The sequence below is a fragment of the Cololabis saira genome, chromosome 6 (assembly GCF_033807715.1).
Source record: "Cololabis saira isolate AMF1-May2022 chromosome 6, fColSai1.1, whole genome shotgun sequence".
Taxonomy (NCBI): Eukaryota; Metazoa; Chordata; class Actinopteri; order Beloniformes; family Belonidae; genus Cololabis; species Cololabis saira.
In genome coordinates, this window is record NC_084592.1 from 47,727,207 (window position 1) to 47,754,702 (window position 27,496).

Below are 27,496 nucleotides of genomic sequence, written 5' to 3' on the forward strand. Positions count from 1 at the left end.
CTCCGGACGTTTGACTGCAGGGGACAGGAGAGTCAATGAGGGGACAGTAGAGGACAGTAGACAGTAGAGGACTCTCTTCATCTGTCACCAACCTTGGTGTCAAAATGGGCCCCCAACTCTCCTTTGATTCCCGTATAAATCACCTCTGCAAGTTCTCCTTCTACCGCCTTCACGTCTGATCATCTGCAGCGGCTCGTTTACCGGTGTATCAGCGTCCAGGACGGCTGTGAGAAGCTAAAGATCCCGGGACTCACCGCTGTGTTCTTCAGCCTTCAGAACCCTCCGGACCCGCCGCTCCACGATCCTGGCGAAGGAGCCGGAGTCCATGGCTGCTGCCGGGGGTCCTGGTCCTGGTCCTGGTCCTGGTCCTGGTCCTGGTCCTGGTCCTGGTCCTGGCCCTGGTCCTGGTCCTGGTCCTGGTCCTGCAGCTGCCTCCTCAGAGGGGGGCTCAGCCACGTTTAACCCCAACACTCGCCTGCCACCCACTTGAGCAGCTCCTGCCAACGGTTTCCCACCAGAACCTCCCACCAGGAGATAAGCCTGACCCCCCGATAAGAACCACACATTCCCAGCTGGCTGACGGAACCGGCCCAGTCAGACGCCTCCGGGTGTCGGTGACACGCAGCTAGTGTTGTTTCTGTCAGCCTGTTGCAGTTTTAGTGTTAGTCTAGTCTTTGGGTCCAGCTATCACGTTAGTTTTTATTAGTTTCAATCAATCCATCGCTTTATTTGTCCCCAAGGGGGCGATTAGTCTCGCCACAGGAGAAGCACACAGTGGCGTCAATTCAGTCTTACTAAGGTACGGCAAGGTTACAAGTCACAGAACTGAACTAGAGTAACAATCAACACGTCAAGCAAATACTCATCACAGAAGTTTATGTATCTGATCTGTGTGGTCAAGAAAACTGGAACTTTTTCAAATGCAGTCTCACTCACTGCAAAAACTCAACATCTTACCAGGAATATTTGTCTTATTTCTAGTTAAAATGTCTCATTTTTAGTCAAAAAATCTCATTACACTTAAAACAAGAGTCATCACCAGAGAAATAACTTATTTGACAATTTTCACCTGTTTCAAGTAAATTTTCACTTGAAATAAGTAGAAAAATCTGCCAGTGGAACAAGATTTATCTTCTCATTACAAGCAAAACAATCTTGTTCCACTGGCAGATTTTTCTACTTATTTTAAGTGAAAATCTACTTGAAACAGGTGAAAATGGTTGTTTTTGAGTCTTGTCTTAAATGTAATGAGATTTTTTTTGACAAAAAATTAGACATTTTAACTAGAAATAAGACAAATATTCTTCTTAAGATTTTGTGTTTTTGCAGTGTATAATAACTAGTGAAATCGATCATGTTGTTATGATTTGCATTTGTAGTTATTCTATATGTATTAAGTAATAGAATAATCAATACAAATAGACACAGAGTAATTTCATAAATGTATTTAAAAAATCCAACATTTACATTTTCCCTTGAAGCCGAGGTGTGGCGACTGCTGTACCTTCATACCTAATTGACGCCCCTGGAAGCACACAATGTTAAATATACATAAAATATACATAATAAGTTACAATACGTTACACATCATAATACAGACCTAAGCTTAAGAGGGAAGGCTTTTTCACCCACTACCTTTTCCTTCCAGCATTTAAAAGAACAATAGCGGAGGAACAAAGGAGTGTTTGTATCTGTTTGTCTTTGCAAAAGGGAGTGTAAGCAGTAAATGATGGTAGAAACTGAAACTGTTTATTAAGGGATTTGAGCAGAGCCGCCTGGGAGATTTGTGAGGCCCTGTGCGAAATTTTGGGGTTTTTCGGGTCGGATTGGGTGTCTATATGCGCAATTTTATCTCTCCAATTATCACAATACTGGATACCCAGTACACATACACATCCTCACCAGTGGTGGTAGCTACAATTTGTAGCCACAGCTGCCCTGGGGCAGACTGATGGAAGCGTGGCTGCCATATCGCGCCAAACGGCCCCTCCGACCACCACCAACATTCATACACATTCATACACATTCACACGAGGCAAGGTGGGTAAGGTGTCTTGCCCAAGGACACTACGACAGCAACTGGGATGGAACGGGATTCGAACCTCTGACCTTCTGATCATTGGACGACCCGCTCTACCACCTGAGCTACTGCCGCCCCTCATCATCATCTCTTGCCTCGACGCGGGGCCCCACGGCTGCTTGAGACCCGGGCGGATCGTGATTTTTGTAACAAATTTATCAAACGAGCCTTTCAGAGAGGCATTAAACTCTAACATTTTCTTTCGTTTTTTTCTTTTTTCATCCCCTGATGGAAATTTCCTGAATCTGTCTCGTTCTCTCGACATTGTGTGACAGTTTGTTCCAATTCCCCCGTCTGGATCAGAGCAGCTTGTGTCTGCGCTTGGTCTGATCAGTTGTATTGAACAACAGACACATATATTTATTGATATGCACAGACTAGTACACATTTAGGTCTGTAATGGAACGTGACTGTTGATATTTATAAGGGAAAGAAGGAAAAAAAACGAAAAAAAACAACAAAAAAACGGCCCATAACGCGAGGCCCCGTGCGGTCGCACGGTTCGCACACCCCTTGCGGCAGCCCTGGATGTGAGAATCAGACAACATGGAGTTCTCGATCAGCTGTTTGTTAAAAAGTTCTTGTAATGTTTGTTGAGCCGACCCAATGATTTTACTGCTTAGACTGACAACCTTATTGAGCAAATTTCTGTCTTTGACCTTCAAAGATTGAAACCAACAAATGAAAGAAAAAGTGATAACAGACTTGATGAAAGAACGATAAAACATCGTCATCAGGGAAGAATCCACCTGGAATTTAGAAAGTTTTCGAAGACAAAAAAGGCGCTGCTGCTTTTCTTATATTGAGTCTGATTTTTTTCTAAATGACAGTTTGTTGTCAATAACAGTGCGTAAATATTTATAGGATTCAACAATTTCAACTTCTTCACCCTCAATCACTTTACTTACAGGAGAAGCTGCACGTGTCTGAAATCAATACACATATCTGCTCTTCACAAGGTTCAGTCGACTAAAAGTCTGAGCATTTTAGTCTTATTTTAGTCAGAATTGTCCAGGACCATTTTAGTCTAGTTTTAGTCAAAGATTGTATCTAGCCAAACCCATTTTACAATTCAAAAAAGGTTGTCTTATTATTATATTATTGTTACCTTAAAGAGTCAAGAATATATTCATTCCAGATACAGAAGACTCTAATTTGAGTTTACAACATATTTATTTTTCCTGTGATTTTGTGGTGACTGGGATGGAGGACGTGACGTCACCAGAACTAAACCAGAAACTACTGAAAACATGGACATTAAACCAGAGAAACTACTGAAAACATGGACATTAAACCAGAGAAACTACTGAAAACATGGACATTAAACCAGAGAAACTACTGAAAACATGGACATTAAACCAGAGAAACTACTGAAAACATGGACATTAAACCAGAGAAACTACTGAAAACATGGACATTAAACCAGAGAAACTACTGAAAACATGGACATTAAACCAGAGAAACTACTGAAAACATGGACATTAAACCAGAGAAACTACTGAAAACATGGACATTAAACCAGAGAAACTACTGAAAACATGGACATTAAACCAGAGAAACTACTGAAAACATAGACATTAAGGATCTTTGCTAGAACATTAATCTTGTTTTGGTCAACGAAAATGAAGACACACCCCACAGGGACCAGTTCTGGAGCTCCAGGACAACCGTAGTCCCACAGGGACCAGTTCTGGGGCTCCAGGACAACTGTAGTCCCACAGAGACCAGTTCTGGGGCTCCAGGACAACCGTAGTCCCACAGGGACCAGTTCTGGGGCTCCAAGACAACCGTAGTCCCACAGGGACCAGTTCTGGGGTCTCTTGTCACAGCTTATGCAGATGATTCCCAGATCTACATTGAACTCTCATGATTAGGATCCTGTTTTTATTCTGTAATCTACATTTTAGTCTGGTTTTTATTCCTCTACGATATTGCGTTATATATTTAATTATCGTTATTGTCACATGACCAGCATTTTCGTTGCGTCTCGTCTCGTTTTCCTCGGGTGATAAAGGTTCGTTGACGACGATTTTTAGCCTGAATTTTCATTGACGAAAGCAACTTTAGTCACGAGCGTTCACGGGTCCCACCTGCACCTGAACTGTCGCCGCTGCTAACAGCTAACAGGTTAGCCGCTGCAGCTAACAGGTTAGCCGCTGCAGCTAACAGGTTAGCCGCTGCAGCTAACAGGTTAAACTTCCAGACGTTCAGGCTGACAAACTTTCAAAAGGTTGTCATGAAAACACAAAGCTCACGGGAGGAGAGAGAGAGAGAGAGAGAGGTGATGAGACGCTGCTTCACCACTCATGGTGTGTTTGTTTGTTTGTTTGTTTGTTTGTTTGTTTGTTTGTTTGTTTGTTTGTTTGTTTGTTTGTTTGTTTGTTTGTGTTGCAGAAAAACTGCCTGGACGTCCTCCATCAGTCCCAAACAATCTGGACTGACATGAATGAATGGAGACGAGAGCTGGAGGGACGGAGAGAGAGAGGGACGGAGAGATGGAGAGAGAGAGACAGAGAGAGAGAGACGGAGAGAGAGAGAGACGGAGAGAGAGAGACGGAGAGACAGAGAGAGAGAAAGAGAGACAGACGGAGAGAGAGAGAGCGGCAGCACAATCCTGCTGCTGCACTGCAGCAAAAATCTACACAACCTGCAGCCCTGATTAGAACCAGAACCAGAACCAGAACCAGCTCAGAACCAGAACCAGAACCAGAACCAGAACCAGATCTTACATTGTACTAAACTCTCTGTGAACCTCATCTCAACTACTGTAATGTGATATGGTGAAACACCTTCACAAGCCATCTTAAAAAAACTAGTATCTCTGCAAAAGAAAGTCATACGGGCCATACTATACTGGGTCAGAGATAAATTCCCCATAATGCTTGTCTTATGCTTCAAATTGTCAACAGGCTGAGCGGGCCCGGTGGTACCGGCTGAGTCTCTGGGATGCAGGAATCAGCCAAATGTTGATGGTCATTTTGGATTTTAATGGCATGAGAACTGACGCCAGGAACATCTGGCAACCCGCGACCTCTGGGTCGCTGATCCCCCACAGCTGGACGGCCGGGTGGCTGAGCCAGGTCACCTGTCAGGAAACACTCCGCCCCCGCCGGGTCACATCAGAACCAGATCTGCTGCCTCCACCGAGCACAACACACCCAGTTCATCTGAGCATGTGCAGGAATAGCATTAAAAACATTTAACCGTAATAAATAAAATGTTAGCGTGTCATTTATATCATCTGACGGAGTCGATGGCAGCGCGAGAAGACTAAAGTCGAACAAGCTGCAGAGAAGCTGCCAAAACGTTTCCACGTAGCAAAAACGCTGGCGTTTTCCTGCGTTTTGTCCGTTCGTTTACACGAAAACGAAGCTCAAAGTCTCCAAAAACCATCATTTCTGAAAACTCCGGCCAAAGTGGAGATTTACAAAAACTCTGTCTTCACGTTTGCTTGTAAACGCAGAGAAACTGACTTTTAGGCTTCTGTAGCACGGCGAGTTCTACGGGGCCCTACGACAGGATAGAGAGGACACGGAGTTTAGTGCAGACCCTTTTATTGAACCTCACACCCAGGACACACGTGCACAAGCACCACGACCAGCAGCAGCTTCCCAGTCCTCCTTGCAGCTTCTCTGTCTCTCCCTTATAAGGCTGGCAGGATATAGAGGCTGACGGGCCACACGTGTGTCCCGTCAGCCTGAGTGGCTCCAGCTCCTCCACTCTGCCACACACCCCCAACGCCAAACTCGCGCCGGGGTCCGTCCGGCCGAGCCTACTCCCCTCCCGCCCCCTCGGAGCGGGAGAGGAAGCCCGGAACCGCCATCTGCTCCCCCGAGCCTTCCTGGCCCGGACCCGTCAGGAGGCCGCCCTCGGCGTCCGGTCGACCAGCGGGAACGGCCGGGAGGCCGCTTTCGGCGACGGGCCGACCGCCTAGGAAGCCGCTCTCGGGACCGGGCCGATGGTGGCCTCGGGCCAGACGGTGCGTCCAGGACCGCCTCCTCCGTAACGCCGCCCTGCTCCGGCTGCTGGTCCGCCTCCACCTTTGCAGCCCCCTCCGACTCCGCCCCCGACTCCGCCTCGGGAGCCGTCGCTTGGCGGCCCGCAACTTCTGCCTCCCGGCCTCTCAGCTGCGGCGCCGCCAGCTCCTCCCGCGCTGCTGCGGCGAACCTCAAGTGTGGCGCAGGGGTGGGTCGCTCCGCGGCCACGAGCGCTTCCAGCCTCGACAGCTGCTGCTCGCTCTGGTCACGGAGCAGGGCGGCCAGGTCCGCCATGGCATTGGCGAGCGCCTCCAGGGCCCGCTCCGTGCCTCCCTCCTCCATCCCACCGACAGGATGGAGAGGACACGGAGTTTAGAGAACCCTCTTATTTCGCCAGAAGCAAACACCCACACGTGCACAAACACAGCATCACTCAGCAGCTTCAGCTTCAGTCTGACCCTTATAAGGCTGGCAGGGTGGAGAGGCTGACGGGCCACACCTGTGACCCATCACCTGAGTGGCTGCAGCTCCTCCACCCTGCCACAGCTTCAGAACGTCACATTATGAGACAGAAACGTCACCAGCGTCATGAGTGACACCTGTATTTACAATTTGTTTGGACACGTCAATATTTTCTTGTATTTTACCTGTTTTATATTCTAACGTCACACTTAAAAGTAACTCCACTTCTCTGTCACTCCAAACCAAAGACTCTGGTTCATCTTGGAAGTAACTGGAAGTTACTCGTGTCATTTGTTGATGTTTTTTTCCAGGATTCTGATTGGCTAGCATGACTTTATCTTCTCGTTACACTGCCCCCTGTAGGTTTGGCTGCTCATAGCACCTTAACAGATATTTATGCAGGTTCCTGGAAATGGTGGTTTTTTTCTAAACGTAGAGGGGGAAATATCCGTTTTTGTAAATACCCGGCTACGTGGAAACGTGGCCTCAGTTCTTCCAGCCCAGTTTAGTCACCAGCTCATGTGTGTCTGGACTGTAGGACTACTACTACTACTACTACTACTAATACTACTACTACTGCTACTACTACTACTACTACTACTACTACTACTGCTACTACTACGGAGTAATTAGGGTTAAGGCCTTGCCCAAGGTTGTTGCTCATAGGACGGAGAGAATATGAACAGATAAATACGTAGAGATACAGCACCCAGCGTCGCCACCCGTCCCTTCAAATACAGAATTGTTACGTAATTGGGAATTAAAAGTTGCTTTCCGTATTGAACCAATAAGGAACGCAGTTTATTCCGTATTTCACAATTGTCCCATGTTGCACGTCTGTCACACTCGCACACATGAACAACGAACCAACAATAATGGACAAAATAAAGGACAGGATTTATTAAAGACGGCAACATGTGTTGGTTCGCTCTCTGTTATTTATTGATGTCATAATCTACAGGTGAAAGTCGGAAAATGTTAATATATTGCTAAACTTCATTTGTTTCAGTAAATTCAACTAAAGGTGAAACAAACATTACATGCAAAGTGAGATATTTAAGCCTTTATTTGTTATAATTTTGGTGATTATGGCCCACAGTTTATAAAAAACCCAAATAACAAATCTAAAAAAATTTGAATATTTTATGAAATCAATAAACAATTCAATCATCAACATTATAACAAATAAAGATTTAATATATCTTGTTTTGCATGTGATGAGATTATATAATATATTAGTTTCACCTTTTAAGTTGAATTATTGAAATAAATTAACTTTTACACCATATTCTTCACCTGTAACTATATTCTACATCTGGGCTGATGTGGACGTACGTAGCATAGGAGGATATTTCAGTTGATAGCATGGTTGGCAAGTTCAATGCTATTTAAGCACGTTAAACTTTAAATCAAAGCATTTTGTTTTTCCATATAAAATAAATACATTTTTATTCAGTTTAGAAGTTTTGGGGATGTTCCCTTTTTTTAGGCGCCTGCGCTGCTGAAATCGGGGCGTCCCTTATTTTGTATTTCTGAAAGGTGGCGACCCTAACAGCAGCACGCAGGGAAACATCTGGGCCTGCAGGGAAACATCTGGGCCTGCAGAGGTCCGGCCCGAGAGCCTGAGCGACCACAGTGCCGCGGCCGTCCTGAAGGAGAGGAAATGGGAACAGCTCTGTTCAAACGGCTGCTGGGCGCCTGTTTGTTTGTGTTTACTGCACACACATCTGCAGCTGCACGCACATCTGCAGCTGCACGCACATCTGCAGCTGCACACACATCTGCAGCTGCACGCACATCTGCAACTGCACGCACATCTGCAGCTGCACACACATCTGCAGCTGCACACACATCTGCAGCTGCACATCTGCATCTGGAAGCAGCTGATTTGCTCTGATTCATTCATCCCTCATGATCCCCTTTCAGACATAATTAGTTTCCAAAGATAATCAAAGTCTGCACCCAGCGACATGTTGATGTTCTACTCCAACTAGATCTAAGCGAGATTTGAGGGAGATCTGAGGGAGATCTGAGGAGATGTGAGGAGATCTGAGGGGATCTGAGAGGATCTGAGAGGATCTGAGTAGATCTGAAGGGATCGCTGCAGTCGTCCAGCTCATCTTCAAGGTTGGAAACAGCCTAAACCAAAGCTGCACAGGGACACGCTAACGCTCCTCACAACCCTAAAGCCAGAGCGAGCAGGACACTGTGATGCACGAGCTGGTCTTTGGCTCTTAGTGGAATTAAGAGGTCCGTTTCCAGGGCAACCAGATCTCCATCTAGCTGCTCCGGTCGGGCCACAGCACTCGGCAGTGGAACTGTAAATCAAGTTAGTGCAGAAAACACAGCAAAAGCAGAGCGCTCTGATGCGAAGACGCACGTACACAAACACATCGGTGAGTCTGTGGTTCAGCGTTATCTCTGAGAGTTTGGAGTCTGCTGGTTCCCTGACCATCTCTCTAGACTCCCCACCACCACAACACATCATGCTCAAGATAAAAAACAGCAAGAAACAGAGAGCTGAGTGACCAAAACCCGCACTGAAAAAGATAAACCTAAGAGCATGTGAATATAACGTACAGGACTGTCTCCGGAAATTAGAATATTGTGATTTTCTGTAATGCAATTACAAAAACAATTAAAGCTGCAAGCAGAAGAATACTAATAAAAATACAAATTCCTGCAAATACAATAGGGCCTTCGCACTGAAGGTGCTCGGGCCCTAAAAATGTCATCCATTCTGGATTCATTACAAATCAACTGAAATATTGCAAGCCTTTTATTATATTAATATTGCTGATCATGGCTTACAGCTTAAGAAAACTCAAATATCCTATCTCAAAAAATTTGAATATTCTGGGAATCTTAATCTTAAACTGTAAACCATAATCTACTTAAAAAAAATAAGTCAACTTTTTGACATGAGATTTTTATGTAGATCAAGAAAGACTAGTCTTTGTATAAACTACTTTTTTTTATAAACTAATACATGAAATTACATGAAGAAAAATGAAAAAAAAAATGTAAAAAGTAAAAATAAAAAAACGTTTTTTTTTAATAAAATTTTTAGTATGTACAAAATTCATTTGCAAGTAAAGTCAACTTAAATTTGGTAAATAAAGTAAACTTACAATTAAGTTGACTGTACTTGCAAAATGTATTATTTACATACAAAAAAATAAAGTAGTTCATACAAAGGCTAGTCTTTCTTGATCTACATAATAATCTCATGCAAAAAGTTGACTTATATTTGTTAAGTAGATCCTGTTCGTTTTCGGCCATGGCACCAAGAGACTTTTCTTTAAGTTGCGACATGATACAGGTGTGTAGGGATTTTCATTCATGTACGTCAAACCGTATTGTGGGGCTTGAGGCACAAAGTTTTCTAGGGGGCGCTGTTGAGCCGTTAGGCCACGGCCATTAATGCAAACCATGAAATATCAAATATTTCACCAGGCCTGGCTTGGTGAAAAATTTGGTGACTTTTGGGGCACGTTTAGGGGGAAAAAAGGCCCTCATTTCGTAGGAAAAATAAAAGGGAAAATAAAAAGGAAAAGGAAAAAAAAAAGGAAAATTCCTACAGATACAATAGGGCCTTCGCACTGTAAGTGCTCGGGCCCTAAAAATTTAATAAATACAACAAAAACAATGAATAAACAAAGATCAAGGCATAATTAAACTAGCCTCCTACAATATCCTAAACTCAAAAATGTAATTTCCAGTCACTTCTATGATGATCCATGACCAGCCATGAATGCAGGGAGTTACATTTGGATCATATATGATGGATCACATAAGGAATGATAGAAAAATAATTTGTCAATAATTGTTTTCTTGTATGTGTTTTTCAACTGTATAGAGTTAGTGCTTCGTTTGATTTCTTCATCAAGATCATTCCACAAAGTTCCCCCACAGACTGATGCTGAAGCACATGCTTTTGAGAGCGGTACGTACACAAGGTTAGGTAAAATATGTTTTTCCTTTCCCATAATGCCGTTGTTCCTGCCAGTGACGGGAACGAGGGGCAGAGAGAGAAGTCAGTCGGGAGCACAGATGATGTACCACAGTAATAAAGAGCTACAGGCCAGTGGTGAGTCCGGAAATCACATCAGTACACATGTACTTTCAGCGCAGGGCCGGAGCAGAGCGGGCCGAGCGGAGCCGAGCGGGCCTTGCGAGCCTTGCTCAGGGCTCGTGTCCAACAGCCCTTCACTGAAGAGCAGCGGGGCGTGCAGCCAGCACGTCAACAGTTTGACTTTGGTCTCAGGCTCTGTAATTACACAGGAAGTGCTTAATACCAGCGGCACACACACAGAGCCGTGCACACTCTGGACAAAGAGCCAACGGCAACATGAGCCAGCAGTCAGCAGTTATCACCGAAAAAACATGTTTCACTTTCAATTTATAAGTCACAATATTCCTGAAACACAGAGCACCGCTAACCCAGACCCTAACTCATAGCCCCTAACATGAATTCTAACCCCTAACCCTTAACCCTTAACCCCTAATCTCAATCCCTAACCCTTACCCATAATAATAATAATAATAATTAAAGCTGCAAGCAGCGATGAACGGGCCCTTGCACCCTTGTGCACGTTCAGGCTGCAGTGGAAGCTTGTATGACTTCATGTAGATTCTTCAGGCCTGGACATTTAGCGGATGACACCACCCACGACTCTTTATGTCAAACCATTCAAAAGTTATGGTAGAAAGTAGGAAGAACTATCAAATATGGACCAATCAGATGAAGGGGGGGCGCGCTTTTTAGTGTCTATTGTCGCCACGGTAATGCTTTTGAAAGAGAAAAGTAATGCGCATTGTTGCAGGATGGAGACGCAGATGCAGACTGACAGAAGTGTGGCTGCCATATTGCGCCAAACGGCCCCTCCGACCAACATTCAAACACATTCACACGGGACAAGGTGGGTAAGGTGTCTTGCCCAAGGACACTACGACAGCAAACTGGGACAGAGCGGGATTTGAACCGACCAACCTTCCGATCATTGGACGACCCGCTCTACCACCCGAGCTACTGCCACCCCTAACATTAACCCTTAACCCCTAACATTAACCCTTAACCCCTAACATTAACCCTAACCCCTAACATTAACCCTTAACCCCTAACATTAACCCTAACCCCTAACATTAACCCTTAACCCCTAACATTAACCATAACCCCTAACATTAACCTTAACCCCTAACATTAACCCTAACCCCTAACATTAACCTTAACCCCTAACATTAACCCTAACCCCTAACATTAACCCTTAACCCCTAACATTAACCCTTAACCCCTAACATTAACCATAACCCCTAACATTAACCTTAACCCCTAACATTAACTCTAACCCCTAACATTAACCCTTAACCCCTAACATTAACCCTTAACCCCTAACATTAACCCTAACCCCTAACATTAACCCTAACCCCTAACATTAACCCTTAACCCCTAACATTAACCCTTAACCCCTAACATTAACCCTAACCCCTAACATTAACCCTAACATTAACCCTAACACTAACCCTAACCCCTAACATTAACCCTAACATTAACCCTAACATTAACCCTAACCCCTAACATTAACCCTAACCCCTAACATTAACCCTAACCCCTAACATTAACCCTAACCCCTAACACTAACCCTAACCCCTAACATTAACCCTTAACCCCTAACATTAACCCTAACCCCTAACATTAACCCTTAACCCCTAACATTAACCCTAACCCCTAACATTAACCCTAACCCCTAACATTAACCCTAACCCCTAACACTAACCCTAACCCCTAACACTAACCCTAACCCCTAACATTAACCCTTAACCCTTAACATAAACCCTTAACCCCTAACATTAACTCTTAACCCCTAACATTAACTCTTAACCCCTAACATTAACCCTTAACCCCTAACATTAACCCTAACCCCTAACACTAACCCTAACCCCTAACATTAACCCTTAACCCCTAACATTAACCCTAACCCCTAACATTAACCCTAACCCCTAACATTAACCCTAACCCCTAACACTAACCCTAACCCCTAACATTAACCCTTAACCCCTAACATTAACCCTAACCCCTAACATTAACCCTAAACCCTAACATTAACCTTAACCCCTAACATTAACCCTAACCCCTAACATTAACCTTAACCCCTAACATTAACCCTTAACCCCTAACACTAACCCTAACCCCTAACATTAACCCTTAACCCCTAACATTAACCCTAACCCCTAACATTAACCCTAACCCCTAACATTAACCCTAACCCCTAACATTAACCCTTAACCCCTAACATTAACCCTAACCCCTAACATTAACCCTAACCCCTAACATTAACCCTAACCCCTAACATTAACCCTAACCCCTAACATTAACCCTAACATTAACCTTAACCCCTCACATTAACCCTAACCCCTAACATTAACCCTAACCCCTAACATTAACCCTTAACCCCTAACATTAACCCTAACCCCTAACATTAACCCTAACCCCTAACATTAACCCTAACCCCTAACATTAACCCTAACCCCTAACATTAACCCTAACCCCTAACATTAACCCTTAACCCCTAACATTAACCCTAACCCCTAACATTAACCCTTAACCCCTAACATTAACCCTAACCCCTAACATTAACCCTAACCCTTAACATTAACCCTAACATTAACCCTAACCCCTAACATTAACCCCTAACATTAACCCTAACCCCTAACATTAACCCTAACCCCTAACATTAACCCTAACATTAACCCTAACCCCTAACATTAACCCTAACCCCTAACATTAACCCCTAACATTAACCCTAACCCCTAACATTAACCCCTAACATTAACCATAACCCCTAACATTAACCCTAACCCCTAACATTAACCCTTAACCCCTAACATTAACCCTTAACCCCTAACATTTACCCTAACTCCTAACATTAACCCTAACCCCTAACATTAACCCTAACCCCTAACATTAACCCTTAACCCCTAACATTAACCCTAACCCCTAACATTAACCCCTAACATTAACCATAACCCCTAACATTAACCCTAACCCCTAACATCAACCCCTAACATTAACCCTAACCCCTAACATTAACCCTAACCCCTAACATTAACCCCTAACATTAACCCTAACCCCTAACATTAACCCCTAACATTAACCCTAACCCCTAACATTAACCCTAACCCCTAACATTAACCCTTAACCCCTAACATTAACCCTAACCCCTAACATTAACCCTAACCCCTAACATTAACCCTAACCCCTAACATTAACCCTAACCCCTAACATTAACCCTAACCCCTAACATTAACCCTAACCCCTAACATTAACCCTAACCCCTAACATTAACCCTAACCCCTAACATTAACCCTTAACCCCTAACATTAACCCTAACCCCTAACATTAACCCTAACCCCTAACATTAACCCTAACCCCTAACATTAACCCTAACCCCTAACATTAACCCTTAACCCCTAACATTAACCCTAACCCCTAACATTAACCCTTAACCCCTAACATTAACCCTAACCCCTAACATTAACCCTAACCCTTAACATTAACCCTAACATTAACCCTAACCCCTAACATTAACCCCTAACATTAACCCTAACCCCTAACATTAACCCTAACCCCTAACATTAACCCTAACCCCTAACATTAACCCTAACCCCTAACATTAACCCCTAACATTAACCCTAACCCCTAACATTAACCCCTAACATTAACCATAACCCCTAACATTAACCCTAACCCCTAACATTAACCCTTAACCCCTAACATTAACCCTTAACCCCTAACATTTACCCTAACTCCTAACATTAACCCTAACCCCTAACATTAACCCTAACCCCTAACATTAACCCTTAACCCCTAACATTAACCCTAACCCCTAACATTAACCCCTAACATTAACCATAACCCCTAACATTAACCCTAACCCCTAACATCAACCCCTAACATTAACCCTAACCCCTAACATTAACCCTAACCCCTAACATTAACCCCTAACATTAACCCTAACCCCTAACATTAACCCCTAACATTAACCCTAACCCCTAACATTAACCCTAACCCCTAACATTAACCCTAACCCCTAACATTAACCCTAACCCCTAACATTAACCCTTAACCCCTAACATTAACCCCTAACATTAACCCTAACCCCTAACATTAACCCTAACCCCTAACATTAACCCTAACCCCTAACATTAACCCTAACCCCTAACATTAACCCTTAACCCCTAACATTAACCCCTAACATTAACCCTAACCCCTAACATTAACCCTAACCCCTAACATTAACCCTAACCCCTAGCTGTAGGAGAGACAGAGCTCAGGTCTGAAGAGGCTAACGTGTTGTTGCTCAGGAGGAAAAGTCAAAGTTTACCACTCTTAAGACTCTAATGTATAAACAATATATTTGAAGCGACGTGTCCAGCGAGCAGAAGACGGAAGAGCAAACTTACAAGGACGAAATGGACAGGTGAAGAATAAAAGAACAATTTTCAGGGCAAACCAAGGGTGCTGAGTCGCTGCGTTCCAGAGATCCAAGAGAGTAAGACGGGACGAGAAGAGGACATAAATCTATGACAAAGATCTGGCACCGAACAGAGGAAACCACGTGCTACACGGTAAATGATGAATGGGCCGCGTTTATGTAACATTTTTACAGTCCTGTTGACTCAGAGCGCTCGTACACCTCAAAGCTCGGTGACATTTATACACTCTCTCCACTAATACGCCGTATCTGTCTCAGTCCCAGCTCCGTCTCCGTCGTAGCCGGCGACCAAACCACCGGCTCCACCGGCTGACTCCTGCTCCAAGTCATCGTTTCTCTGGTTCTGCTAAAGGAAAGGACACTTTAAAGCAGCACTACGTGACTTTTCCAGCGTAATCTAATATTTCCAGGGTCATTGTGATGGAAGATCAACTTCCAACAGGTTTAATGAACCTCTGTCATGGTCTGAGGGGACTCCAGACCTCTACAGGACCTCCAGACCTCTAGACCTCCAGACCTCCAGACCTCCAGACCTCTACAGGACCTCCAGACCTCTACAGGACCTCCAGACCTCTACAGGACCTCCAGACCTCTACAGGACCTCCAGACCTTCTGGTACCAGACCAGAACCTCCCGTTCCCGCTCTGTCATCGCTTCATCCTGGACACGGTTTCACTTTGAAAAGCTTAACTGTTCTCCCAAAATGCCAGTGGGACAAGATTCCGTCTTTTTTAGTATTTATTGTTCATTGTTTATTGTTTATTGTTGGCTTTATCTCCAACAACAAAAAAATCACCATCAAATTAAAAGCACCAAAATATCAAAAAAAGCTAAACAATTTAACAGTCTCATCCGAAATAAAGAACAACAGTAAAATAATGTGTTGGATTTAGTCCTGGCCCTTCCTCACTATGTCAGATCATATATGCCATAGGAAATATAAAAAATTAAATTTTAAATAAAATAAAATAAGAAAAGAAAGAAAAGATAAAATAATAACAAAAAATAAATAAATACAACAAAAACAATGAATAAACAAAGATCAAGGCATAATTAAACCGGTCTCCTACAATATCCTAAACTCAAAAATGTAATGTCCAGTCACTAAAACACAAGCAGAAAGCTTCCTGATTAGATCCTAAAACATCCATGAAGAGTTGAGATTCCAGCACAAACAGAGATGTTGAACAGCTGAAGGTGAAGAGTTTAGTGTTTATCTACAAAAAGATGAACTGATGTGAGTTAGTAAAGAGTTAGTAAAGAGTTAGTAAAGAGTTAGTAAAGAGTCTTCAGGAGGATGAAGACGGCAACGACAGATAACATCAGGTAAAACAGGCATCATGAAAGTCACGTGACAGTAATCAGGTGGAAAGATCAGAACTGCAGGAGCAGCAGAACTGGAAATACAGGAAAACCTCAACGTCACATGGTTGAGTGAATCAGAAGGTTTGTCATAGCGACAGAAGAGCTGCAGCAGAGACTAAACCTGTCTGATTCTGGGTTCTGGGTTAATTCAGACTTCAACGTTTGTTCTCAACAACTCAGCAGCAGAGAGTCTGGAGACACTGGTGAGTACAGAAGAAAACATTTACGGTGTTTCTGTCAGCGGGACAACATAAATTCAACTCTGTTTACTAAATGTTATTCTGGAAAACTCAAACTGACTCTGGTCAAAGAACAGGAACGTTTAGAGGAAAATGATTCACATGAATTACCGTATTTTCTGGACTATAAGCTGCACCTGCATACAAGCCGCATCCAATCTATTTGAAAAAAAAAAAGATATTTAGCCGCAGATATTTGTTGTTAGATTAGATATTTACTACATGTACAGAAGGATTTAGAACTGTAAATGATGTACATGTTTGTACCTAAATCTTTCCTAACAGTGTCTTTTAACACGGCAGCAACTTTGCTGATTAAAACGGGACAGAACCAAGTGAAAATAACAGGTATTTATTTATCTATTTATCTGTTTGAAATCTGCTTCTACTTCTATCTGCTAAAGAAGAAGTAGCGTATTCTTCTTTGCATTTATTTTGTCTTAGTTTTGATTCTAATTCCGGTTAGAGAGCCCCGAGTGGTGGAAGAAAAATCCACAGAATACAAACCTTTGTATAAGCTGCACGGTTGAAAACCTATGAAAAAAGTAGTGGTTTATAGTCCAGAAAATACAGTAGTTTATTATTCTGGAATCGTGCATTAATAATCTAATAATCTAAACTTGTGTTGAGGAAACGTTTCTCCTTTTACTGTCAGACGGGTGTTTTCTCTGAGGATTCCTGACATTCTTTGTTCTGTCTGTTTCCTTCTCTCTTGTTGTTTTTTTCTTCTTCATTTCCTTATTTCAGCTTTGATGTTTCACACTTTCACTTTTGTTTCCAGAGAACCAACATGTCTGCTGGCAGCAACCTGAGATCTGCAGATCAGTTCCTGTGCTCCGTCTGTCTGGACGTGTTCACTGATCCAGTCAGCATACCGTGTGGACACAACTTCTGTAAAACCTGCATCACTCATTTCTGGGATGATAATGTTCTCTACAAGTGTCCCATTTGTCAGGAGACCTTCTACACCAGACCTCAGCTGAAAGTCAACACCTTATTCAGAGAGATGTTTTCTGAGTTCAGACGTGAAGCTCAACAGAAATCCAGCAGCAGCAGCTCAGAGCAACAAGCTGCAGAACCAGGAGAAGTTCCCTGTGACGTCTGCACTGGAACCAGACTGAAGGCCTTGAAGTCCTGCTTGGTGTGTCTGGCCTCTTACTGTGAGACTCACCTGGAGCCTCATCTGACCATGTCGGGCCTGAAAAGACATCAGCTGGTGGAACCTGTGGAGAACCTGGAGGACAGGATTTGTACGAAGCACGATAAACCTCTGGAGCTGTTCTGTAAGACCGACCAGACATGTGTCTGCATGCTCTGCTCTGTTTTAGACCACAAGAATCATGAGTTTGTTCCTCTGAGAGAAGAATATGAAGGAAAGAAGGCAGATCTGGAGAAAACTGAGGCTGAGATTCAGCAGATGATCCAGAAGAGACGACTGAAGATTCAGGAGATCAGAGCGTCTCTGAAGATCAGTAACGATGCTGCAGACAGAGAGAAAGCAGAAGGTGTTCAGGTCTTCACTGATCTGAAGGAGTCTGTTGAGAGACGTCTGAAGGAGTTCGTGAAGGAGATGGAAGACAAACAGAAAACTGCAGAGAAACAGGCTGAAGACTTCATCAATGATCTGGAACAGGAAATCTGTGAGCTGAAGAAGAGGAGCTCTGAGGTGGAGCAGCTCTCACGCTCTGAAGATCACCTCCACCTCCTCCAAAGATTCTCATCTCTGGAAGATGCTCCACCCACCAAGAACTGGACAGAGGTCAGAGTCCACCCACCTTCATATGAGGGGACTGTGGTGAGAGCTGTGGACCAGCTGGAGAAGAACCTCAGAGAAAAGATGGAGAAGCTGTTTGAAGCTGAGCTGAGGAGGATCCAGCTGTATGAAGCTTATGTGACTCTTGATCCTGATACAGCAAGTCCCTGGCTCATCCTGTCTTATGATAGAAAACAAGTCTATCTTGGTGATGTGAAGAAGAATCTTCCAGATAATCCAGAGAGATTCTCTTACTGTGTTTGTGTTTTAGGAAAACAGAGTTTCTCTTCAGGCAGATTTTACTTTGAGGTTCAGGTTAAAGGAAAGACTGAATGGACTTTAGGAGTGGCCAGAGAGTCGGTCAACAGGAAGGGACAAATAACACTCAGTCCTCAGAATGGTTACTGGACTGTTTGGATGAGAGATGGAGATGTTTTTGAAGCTAATGTTGGTCCTTCAGTCCATCTCCATCTCAGTTCTCCTGAGAAAGTGGGGGTGTTTGTGGATTATGAGGGGGGTCTGGTCTCCTTTCATGATGTAGATGCTGCAGCACTTATCTACTCCTTTACTGGCTGCTCCTTCGGTGAGGAACTCCACCCGTTCTTCAGTCCTGAACCCAATCATGGAGGTAAAAACTCTGCTCCTCTCATCATCTGTCCTGTCAATCAAACTGTCTGATCTGTGATGTAATCAATCTTCATCAACTCTGAAGGTTCATGTAAAATGATTAAAGATTCACTCTGATTGATGGAAACAGATGTTCAAGTCCCCTCCAAAGTTCTTTCATCTCATTAAAGTGATCATTTTGTTTGACCGTATCATTGGCGTATCTAGCTTCTTTTTAGGGGTGCTAAAACACTGAACCCCAGCACCGCGGAAATTTAAGAGATTTTTATTTTTTGTTGTGTTTTATTGAGTGTATGATCGCATGATGTGTCTTCATTTCTCATTGCAAACAAATATTCAATTAGAATTATGTAATCCGGATCAATTTATATCATTCATTGGCTATAAATGATTCAATATTTTATATAGATTATTATATTAATATTACTATTTAATATTTGTCTCCGTATACATGGTGTTAAAATTCCGACTCTGAACGAATTGTCTAGGTGTTGCTATCCGATTATTAAATGTCCGATAAAGGTCCAAAATAGGGCCGAAGTAGATCGGATTGAGGTGTTTACATGCAGTTTAAAAGTCCGAACAATGTCTTATACGATCAGAAATCCGATTGAACTGCTGCATGTAAACGTACTGACGATCTCCGAAACAACTGCATGAGTGCAAATATGTAGGATAATGTTTTGTCAGTTACATGCACACAAGTTAACCTAAAAAAACTATTCATTCATTCAATTTTATTACTTGCGTATAAAGCCCAAAACGGCTTAGCGCCGCATTATTTGCAAGACCTGATAGTGCCTTATGTTCCTGGCAGAGCTCTCCGTTCTCGGAATGCAGGTTTACTCGTAGTTTGGAGTATCCAAATGTATATAGACAACTTTTGTTGTATTAGACGCTATATAAATAAAATTGAATTGAATTGAATTCATTCATTCATTCAGATCCATCAGAGTTGAGTTTCCCTGGAAGTGCTTGGCTGCCAGCGAGCCGCTGCCGTGCAACACTGACTTCCCTCCTCCACCTCCACAGGTCTGCTCCTCCACTGCTTCACCTTCCCAGCGTTCAGGTTACGTCAGAGAGTATGAATGAAGCATCAGCCCCTCGTTCCATCTGGCACTGCGTGACATAACCTTCTCCTCTGCCACTAACGGCAAACGCCCTCATTACGCTGCGATCATTAATCAGAGCAACACCGTGACATCTCAGAGCTCTGCAGCGGCAGCGGCGCCGACATAGGCACCGTCGTCACTGCAGCTCCGCCGCAGGCCGAACTGTTTCCATCTCCTCCACTAAGCTACTTCATCAGTTCATCGGATTAATGAAAAGCTAACCGAAAGACATTTATGGGGATATTACACTGAAGAGGGGGGGGGGGGGGGGTACCAGGGTACCAGGACCACCGAAGGGGGAGTTTTTTTTCTTGCCACTGTTTGGCTTAAGGTTTTTCTCCCACTAGGGGAGTTTTTATTCAATTCAATTTTATTTAAAAAGGGACAGTGTACCGTTAATACATAAATGTTCTTAATAAATGTTAAATGTGCCATCTGATGCACTGTACCAGATTATAGCTTTAAGCTAATTTGCATCTGCAGTCCCTTGGCAGGTCACAATAAAAAAATACAGTAACAAGTAATACAATAACAAGAGAAATACACGGATATTTAAAACACAATTTAAAACAACATGGCTGCACACATCTGCGTGCAATCCCCCCACCCCGACACGCCCTCACCCACCCATCCCTTATCCCACATACACACACCCAGAAGAGAGCCCAAATGAATGGTTACAGAGCTGAGCAGCTTTTAACAGATTTTCCAAGTTGGCTTTAAAGACTCTGAGAGAGCGACTGCTCCTTACAGTATCAGGTAAGGTATTCCACTGGTTTGTGGCTCTTACAGAAAAAGCTGATTGCCCAGCTACAGTGCGGTGAAATGCTAGAGTGCAATCTAGTATTGAGGATATCCTAGTGGACCTGATGGAGCTTAACGAGCGAGTGTGAACAAAGTCACGTAAAGGCTGTGGGGCCAAACCATTTACAATTGTATAAACCATGCACAAATTGGCAAATGACCTAAAATTCTCAAAGCTCAATAGGTTGTGTTTCTCAAGTATTCTACAATGATGGTAGCGAATTGGCTTTTTGTCTAATGTTTTTAAAGTTTGTTTCTATAAAGACTCCAAAGGTTTCAGAGTCACCAGCCTGCTAACCCCAACCCTAACCCAGCAGGTGATACAGTATGACATATGGGACAGGATCATTGCGTGCATAAATATCTTGGCTGCATCCAGAGAAAGACATGCCCCCCCACCCATGTAAAACAGTCTCAACATGGCCGTTGAGGTTGCAGGACTTGCTGCTGCAGACATATGTGCAGCATCTGCACCACAAACACAGTTGCATGTCAGCGGTTAGCGGTTAGCGGGGTCACCGCTGGAACATCCCTGATGCAGCTGCACATCCAGGTTATGAAACGGGGGGGGGGGGGGGGGTTTGATTGATGCCACACAGACACATCCACTCGGGTAACATCAGCTGCTGGAGGGACGTCCCTGACAGTAGACTCAGCCGAATTGTCCTTTGAATTGTCCTGATGTCGGGTATTTACAAAAACGGATATTTCCCCCTCTACGTTTATAAAAATCCCATCATTTCCAGGAACCTGCATAAATATCTGTTAAGGTGCTACGAGCAGCCAAACCTACAGGGGGCAGTGTAACGAGAAGATAAAGTCATGCTAGCCAATCAGAATCCTGGAAAAAAACATCAACAAATGACACGAGTAACTTCCAGTTACTTCCAAGATGAACCAGAGTCTTTGGTTTGGAGTGACAGAGAAGTGGAGTTACTTTTAAGTGTGACTTTAGAATATAAAACAGGTAAAATACAAGAAAATATTGACGGTTACAAACTAATTGTAACCACAGGTGTCACTCATGACGCTGGTGACGTTTCTGTCTCATAATGTGACGTTCTGAAGCCTAAATGTCCGTTTCTCTCCGTTTACAAGCAAACATGAAGACAGAGGTTTTAAAAATCTCCACTTTGGCCGGAGTTTTCAGAAATTATGGTTTTTGGAGACTTTGAGCTTCGTTTTCGTGTAAACGAACGACCAAAACGCATGAAAACACCACCGTTCTTTCTACGTGGAAACGGGGCCTAAATGTCACCGAGGGCAACGACTCCTGTGGATACGGCCCTGGGGACCGGGACACACTGTGTCCTCCTGCCGTTACTAAAAATACAGCCGTCTTGGTCGTCTGTGGAGGCCCAGCAGCTCAGGCTGGAGGAGCGGAGAACCAGATTCACCTTCCTCCAGTTACAGACGCAACAATAACTATATATATATATATATATATATAGTTATATATATATATATATATATATATATATATATATATATATATACAGACAGACACACACACACACACACACACGCCTGAAAAGAGTTTTACTTCATCATTGTTTCATAGGTGTAGTGGTAAATGGTCGTACTGGAGGTGAAACACCTCTCCACCTGACCTCCCAGTTGAATTGTCTTTCATTTCAGAAGTGAAGAACTGTGCTTCAAAGATAGAATTCTATTATTTAAATGAACCTTAAACTTATACGTGTGTTTGTGATGTTAAGAATGTCCTTTATTCTCTCTATGTACATCAGAAAGGCTTTTTTTTTTTTTTTAAACAGAATAGGTTATAAAGTTCAACATGTATGTTCTAGAAAACAAGAATTCCCAGTTTTAGGATAACATGGACTGTAATTGTCAACACATTAAAAGCAATGAATAACAGGAACTGTGCGATTCTCGAACAGAATCGCAGGCTGGCGGCGGTCTTTGAGCTCATTGTCAAGATGGATAAGACCTTGGAGAAGTTGGAAGCTCGGCTTGGCAGAAATTGATCACAAATTCATCTGATTGGAGTCGCCATTGATGAACCAGAGACTAAAGGCAGACGGAAAATTACTGAGTCTGCCTGTTTTTGCAATATAATTGTTGATTCTATAATCTGGCCTTGACAGGGCGGTTTGGCCGATCACTCTGGTCACAATCTTCCTGGTGGAATGTAAACAAGATGACTCTGCCCCCACTAGCCCTCCCCTCTCCCACGACCCTGTTTTCAGAACTGACTGAGCCATCTGATAACATCAAGGACATTGGCTGAGGAGCAGCTCTGAACAAAGTTCACGACTTACCGCTACACACACACTTACTGATAACCACACCTCCCTCAACTCAACGCCTTCCTCGGCCCCTCCCTCTTATCAGCCCCCCCCAACAGTCTCCGGGTTTCGAGCGCCACAAAGCCGCGGCCCTCACTTGGATGTGCCATGCCGGGATTCTGTTGTTGGGGAACAATGAAAAAGCTGTCACAGCAGTTTGTGTTCGTTATAAAAATGTCATATTGAATCAGTGTTATCCAAATATGATAGCATTGTGGTGTGATGGCCAGTAGGAATGGGCGATATTTCACGATAAACCGTCAAAAATATTCCCCACGGTAAGAATTTGTATCTCACGGTAAAAACGATAAATTCCCGTTGATGAAGTTTTTGTGTAAAACTGATTTATGGTTCTGCGTTAAATCGACACACAACGTACATGAAGGAAGGAAGGAAGGAAGGAAGGAAGGAAGGAAGGAAGGAAGGAAGGAAGGAAGGAAGGAAGGAAGGAAGGAAGGAAGGAAGGAAGGAAGGAAGGAAGGAAGGAAGGAAGGAAGGAAGGAAGGAAGGAAGGAAATGAGCCTGAATGAAAGAAAGAAAGAAATGAGCCTGAAAGAAAGAAAGAAAGAAAGAAAGAAAGAAAGAAAGAAAGAAAGAAAGAAAGAAAGAAAGAAAGAAAGAAAGAAAGAAAGAAAGAAAGAAAGAAAGAAAGAAAGAAAGAAAGAAAGAAAGAAAGAAAGAAAGAAAGAAAGAAAGAAAGAAAGAAAGAAAGAAAGAAAGAAAGAAAGAAAGAAAGATAAATTCCCATTGGTGTAGTTTAGTATTTAGTTTCTTTTACAGCAGTGATTTGGCTCCAAAGACTGCATGTGGTGATAGATTTATAGTTACAAAGGTGGAGTTGAATTGGTTGTTTTTTTTATCGTCATTTTTATCGTTATCGGGATAAATGCAGGAAATTATCGTGATAGATTTTTTACTCCATACCGCCCATCCCTAATGGCCAGCACTGTTGCCTCCTAGTTTGAAAGTTACAAAGCAGTCCATGTGCCTTTGCTGGTTTTCTCACCATCGTCTCACTTCCTCTCTGTCTGAAATTGTCTGTTTGGTTGTTATGTTATTCTAAATTACTCCATCACCTCCCCCCAGACTCCAGATAAAATGAAGTGGTTATTAAACTATGGATTTAAAAAGTAAAAAAAAAAAAAAAAAAAAAAGAAATAAGCTTCGGCTTCGGCCTAAACTCCTTTTTCGGTTACACAGAGTTTGTGTGTTATAGTTGATTGTGTGAAACTGATTAGTGTAAATCAGAATCAGAATCAGAAAAAGCTTTATTGCCAGGTCAGACATAAATCAGACGAGAGAACTTGACTCCGGTTTACACCGATGGCACCATTAATACGGACGCCATTTTTAATTTTAATATGTATGATAATGTTTTGTCAATGACATGGACACAAGTTGTAATGTAACCGAAATAAACTATTCATTCATTCATTCATTCACTTCAGCAGTCTTTCAGTCACTCATACCTGCTCAGTCCTGGTCCGGCTGAAGACCAGCAGCAGCTGCTGCAGAGCCGAGCACCTGAATTTCTGCTCATCACCTGAACCTCTGCTCATCACCTGAACCTCTGCTCATCACCTGAATCTCTGCTCATCACCTGGTGCTCATCACCTGAACCTTAACCTCATCACCGGAACCTCTGCTCATCACCTGAACCTTAACCTCATCACCTGAACCTCTGCTCATCCCCTGACCTGCTGCTCATCACCTCTGCTCAGCTCATCCTCACCAGCAACCAGCTCCTGCTCGGCTCCACAGCAGCCTGTTGACATGCAGCTCACTTAACCTCTGCGTTCACGTTTCATTAGCCGCGACCCTCTTCCTAATGGGGGGGCGCTCGGACACCAAACTAAAGTCTGGGACTGGATCAGGAGGAAACCAGTGGATTCCTCAGCAGCAGCAGCAGCAGCAGCAGCAGCAGCAGCAGCAGCAGCAGCAGCAGCAGCAGCAGCAGCAGCAGCAGCAGCAGCAGCAGCAGCAGCAGCAGCAGCAGCAGCAGCAGCATCTTTTCCTGCCTCCTTCCACATCACAATCACAGCAGCTCGCTGTGAAATAAGCTGCTGGATTCAGGCAGCAGAATCATCAAGACTGGAGATCTGAACTCAGTAGAGGAACACTCGGTGTGTCTGTGTGTGTGAACACAGCAGCATCATCATCATCAGCATCATCAGCAGCAGCAGCAGCATCATCATCATCATCAGCAGCAGCATCACAATACTGGAGAGATCTGAACTCAGCAGAGGAAGACTCGGTGTGTCTGTGTGTCTGAACACAGCAGCATCAGCATCAGCAGCATCAGCATCAGCATCAGCATCAGCAGCAGCATCAGCATCAGCATCAGCATCAGCATCAGCATCAGCATCAGCAGCAGCATCAGCATCAGCATCAGCATCAGCATCAGCATCAGCAGCAGCATCAGCAGCAGCAGCAGCGGCTCGATCAGGGAAGATGCGGAGTGAAAAGATGCGGAGCTGCTGCTGCTGCAGTGAAGCTGGAATCAGCTGCTGAGAGGAAACTGCCCTGGTGCTTCTCCACAAATAAATAAATGCATAAATAAATAAGAATACTAAATGAGCCTCGGTGCGGCGTGAGAGAGACTGTGACAAAGTGAAATCGCGTTATTTAAAAAGTTGCGCTGGTGCAGAGGGGGGGCCGCGCGGTGCCGCGTCCCCGCAGCCAGGAACCAGGAACAGGGGAGAAGTTGTACCCCCAACCCCCCCATTCTCCCCCCCAACCCCACCATTCCCCCCATTCCCACCATTCCCACCATTCCCCCCATCCCCCCAGCAGCCCCGGCTGACCCCCCAGCACCAGAACCGACTGCAGATCCACCAGCAAACACCGTAAACAGTAAACGGTTCTTACCACTGGGATTCTTGTTTTTCTTGAGACTCTTGCCACAAAGACACTGCAGCATATGCGTTCCTTTGCTGAGAAAGCTCCAAAGAATCCACATCGACTTGGCTCGGACCCGGTCCCGCGGCTCAGAGGCTCAGAACCCCCCGGTGCTGCAGAACCACAACCCCCCGGTGCTGCAGAACCACAACCCCCCGGTGCTGCAGAACCACAACCCCCCGGTGCTGCCCCGCTGCGCGCTCCAGAACCTCATAGGACCGTGCGTGGCCCAGATCCCGGTCCTGCTGGATCCTGGGTGGCCCAGACCCTGGTCCTGCTGGATCCCCAGATCCTGGTCCTGCTGATCAAGGGAGCCCCAGGATCTGGTCTACAGCAGACCTGCTCATGGCATGTGGCGCACCGGGAGGCGGTCCGGGGTTCGGGTCCGGGTCCAGGAGTCCGGAGACAGTCCAGATACGGTCCAGAGTCCGGGAGATGGTTCGGGAGACAGATCCAGAGACAGATCCAGAGACAGTCTAGGAGTCCAGGAGTCCAGAGAAGATCCAGTCAGCTCGCACAGCACAGACCGGGTACCGGTTCCGGGGACAGAAGCATCACTGTTAGTCCATCACTGATCACTCTGATCACTCTGATCACTCTGATCACTGATCACTGAGAGCGGGATGTTAGTCCATCACTGAGAGGAGGAGGAGAGCGTGTTAGTCCATCACTCCAGCAGCGCAGGGAGGATCTGCAGGGGAGGATCAGGCATCCTCCGCGCAGCCGCTGCAGCACCAGAACCCCCAAACCTCCGAACCTCCGAACCCCCGGTCCAGTCCGTCTCAGATCTCGGTGTTCATGCCCCCGGTCCCCCCGGTCTCTCCGGTCCTCCGATCTCCGGTCCCTGATCCTCCAGATCCTCCGCTGCAGCGTCTCCGGGCTGCAGCGTCTCTACAGCGGAGCAAACATTGGTGTGATGCTCCAGCCCCGGACCTGCTGACTGATATACGGGGGGGGGATCAGTGGGGTGGGGGGCTGGATCAGAGGTGGGGGGCAGCTCTCATTACGTAAACACGTGGTTTCTGCGGCTTTATTATAATTGAAATGACAGTTATTACATTTTGGACGTTTATTACAAAATGCGGCTCAACAGGGTGAGACCAGGTCCAGCTGGTCCAGCTGGTCCAGCTGGTCTAGGTGATCCAGGTGAGACCAGTCAAGTCAAGTCAAGTCAAATTGTAATTATACAAACGGCTGAGCCGCAACCAAAGCGCTTCATAGAAAGTGTTTAAAGCAGCAAAATGTAACTTTCAGCTTTTGTTGAGTTTGGCGGCTCCTTTGGACAAAAGCGGTAGTGCTTTACCAGTAGTGTGGAAGGCAGTGTGCGAAATATTCGGGGGGGTCCCTAACTCGCGTTTTTTTTTTGTTTTTTAAA

General features: G+C 44.4%; 2 protein-coding genes across 3 annotated transcripts in view; one reads left to right on the forward strand and one right to left on the reverse strand.

The window, feature by feature from the left end:
• The window catches only part of fgf14 (fibroblast growth factor 14), a 147,891-nt gene extending 121,338 nt beyond the window's left edge, over positions 1–26,553 (reverse strand). Inside the window, exon 1 of one of the 2 annotated variants that reach the window (XM_061724215.1) lies at positions 26,092–26,553. In XM_061724215.1, the coding sequence (XP_061580199.1) occupies positions 26,092–26,182 (91 nt within the window). In that variant the 5' untranslated portion in view covers positions 26,183–26,553. Of the gene's footprint in view, positions 1–254; positions 440–26,091 lie in introns of those variants that run through there. The other variant, XM_061724216.1, reaches the window with a different exon arrangement.
• On the forward strand, positions 16,479–19,836 carry LOC133446602 (E3 ubiquitin-protein ligase TRIM21-like). Its single transcript, XM_061724671.1, has 2 exons — positions 16,479–16,582; positions 17,400–19,836. Exon 2 carries the CDS (start codon positions 17,409–17,411, stop codon positions 19,047–19,049), a length of 1,641 nt encoding a protein of 546 aa, XP_061580655.1. The 5' UTR covers positions 16,479–16,582; positions 17,400–17,408; the 3' UTR covers positions 19,050–19,836.
• Positions 26,554–27,496: the final 943 nt, after the last annotated feature.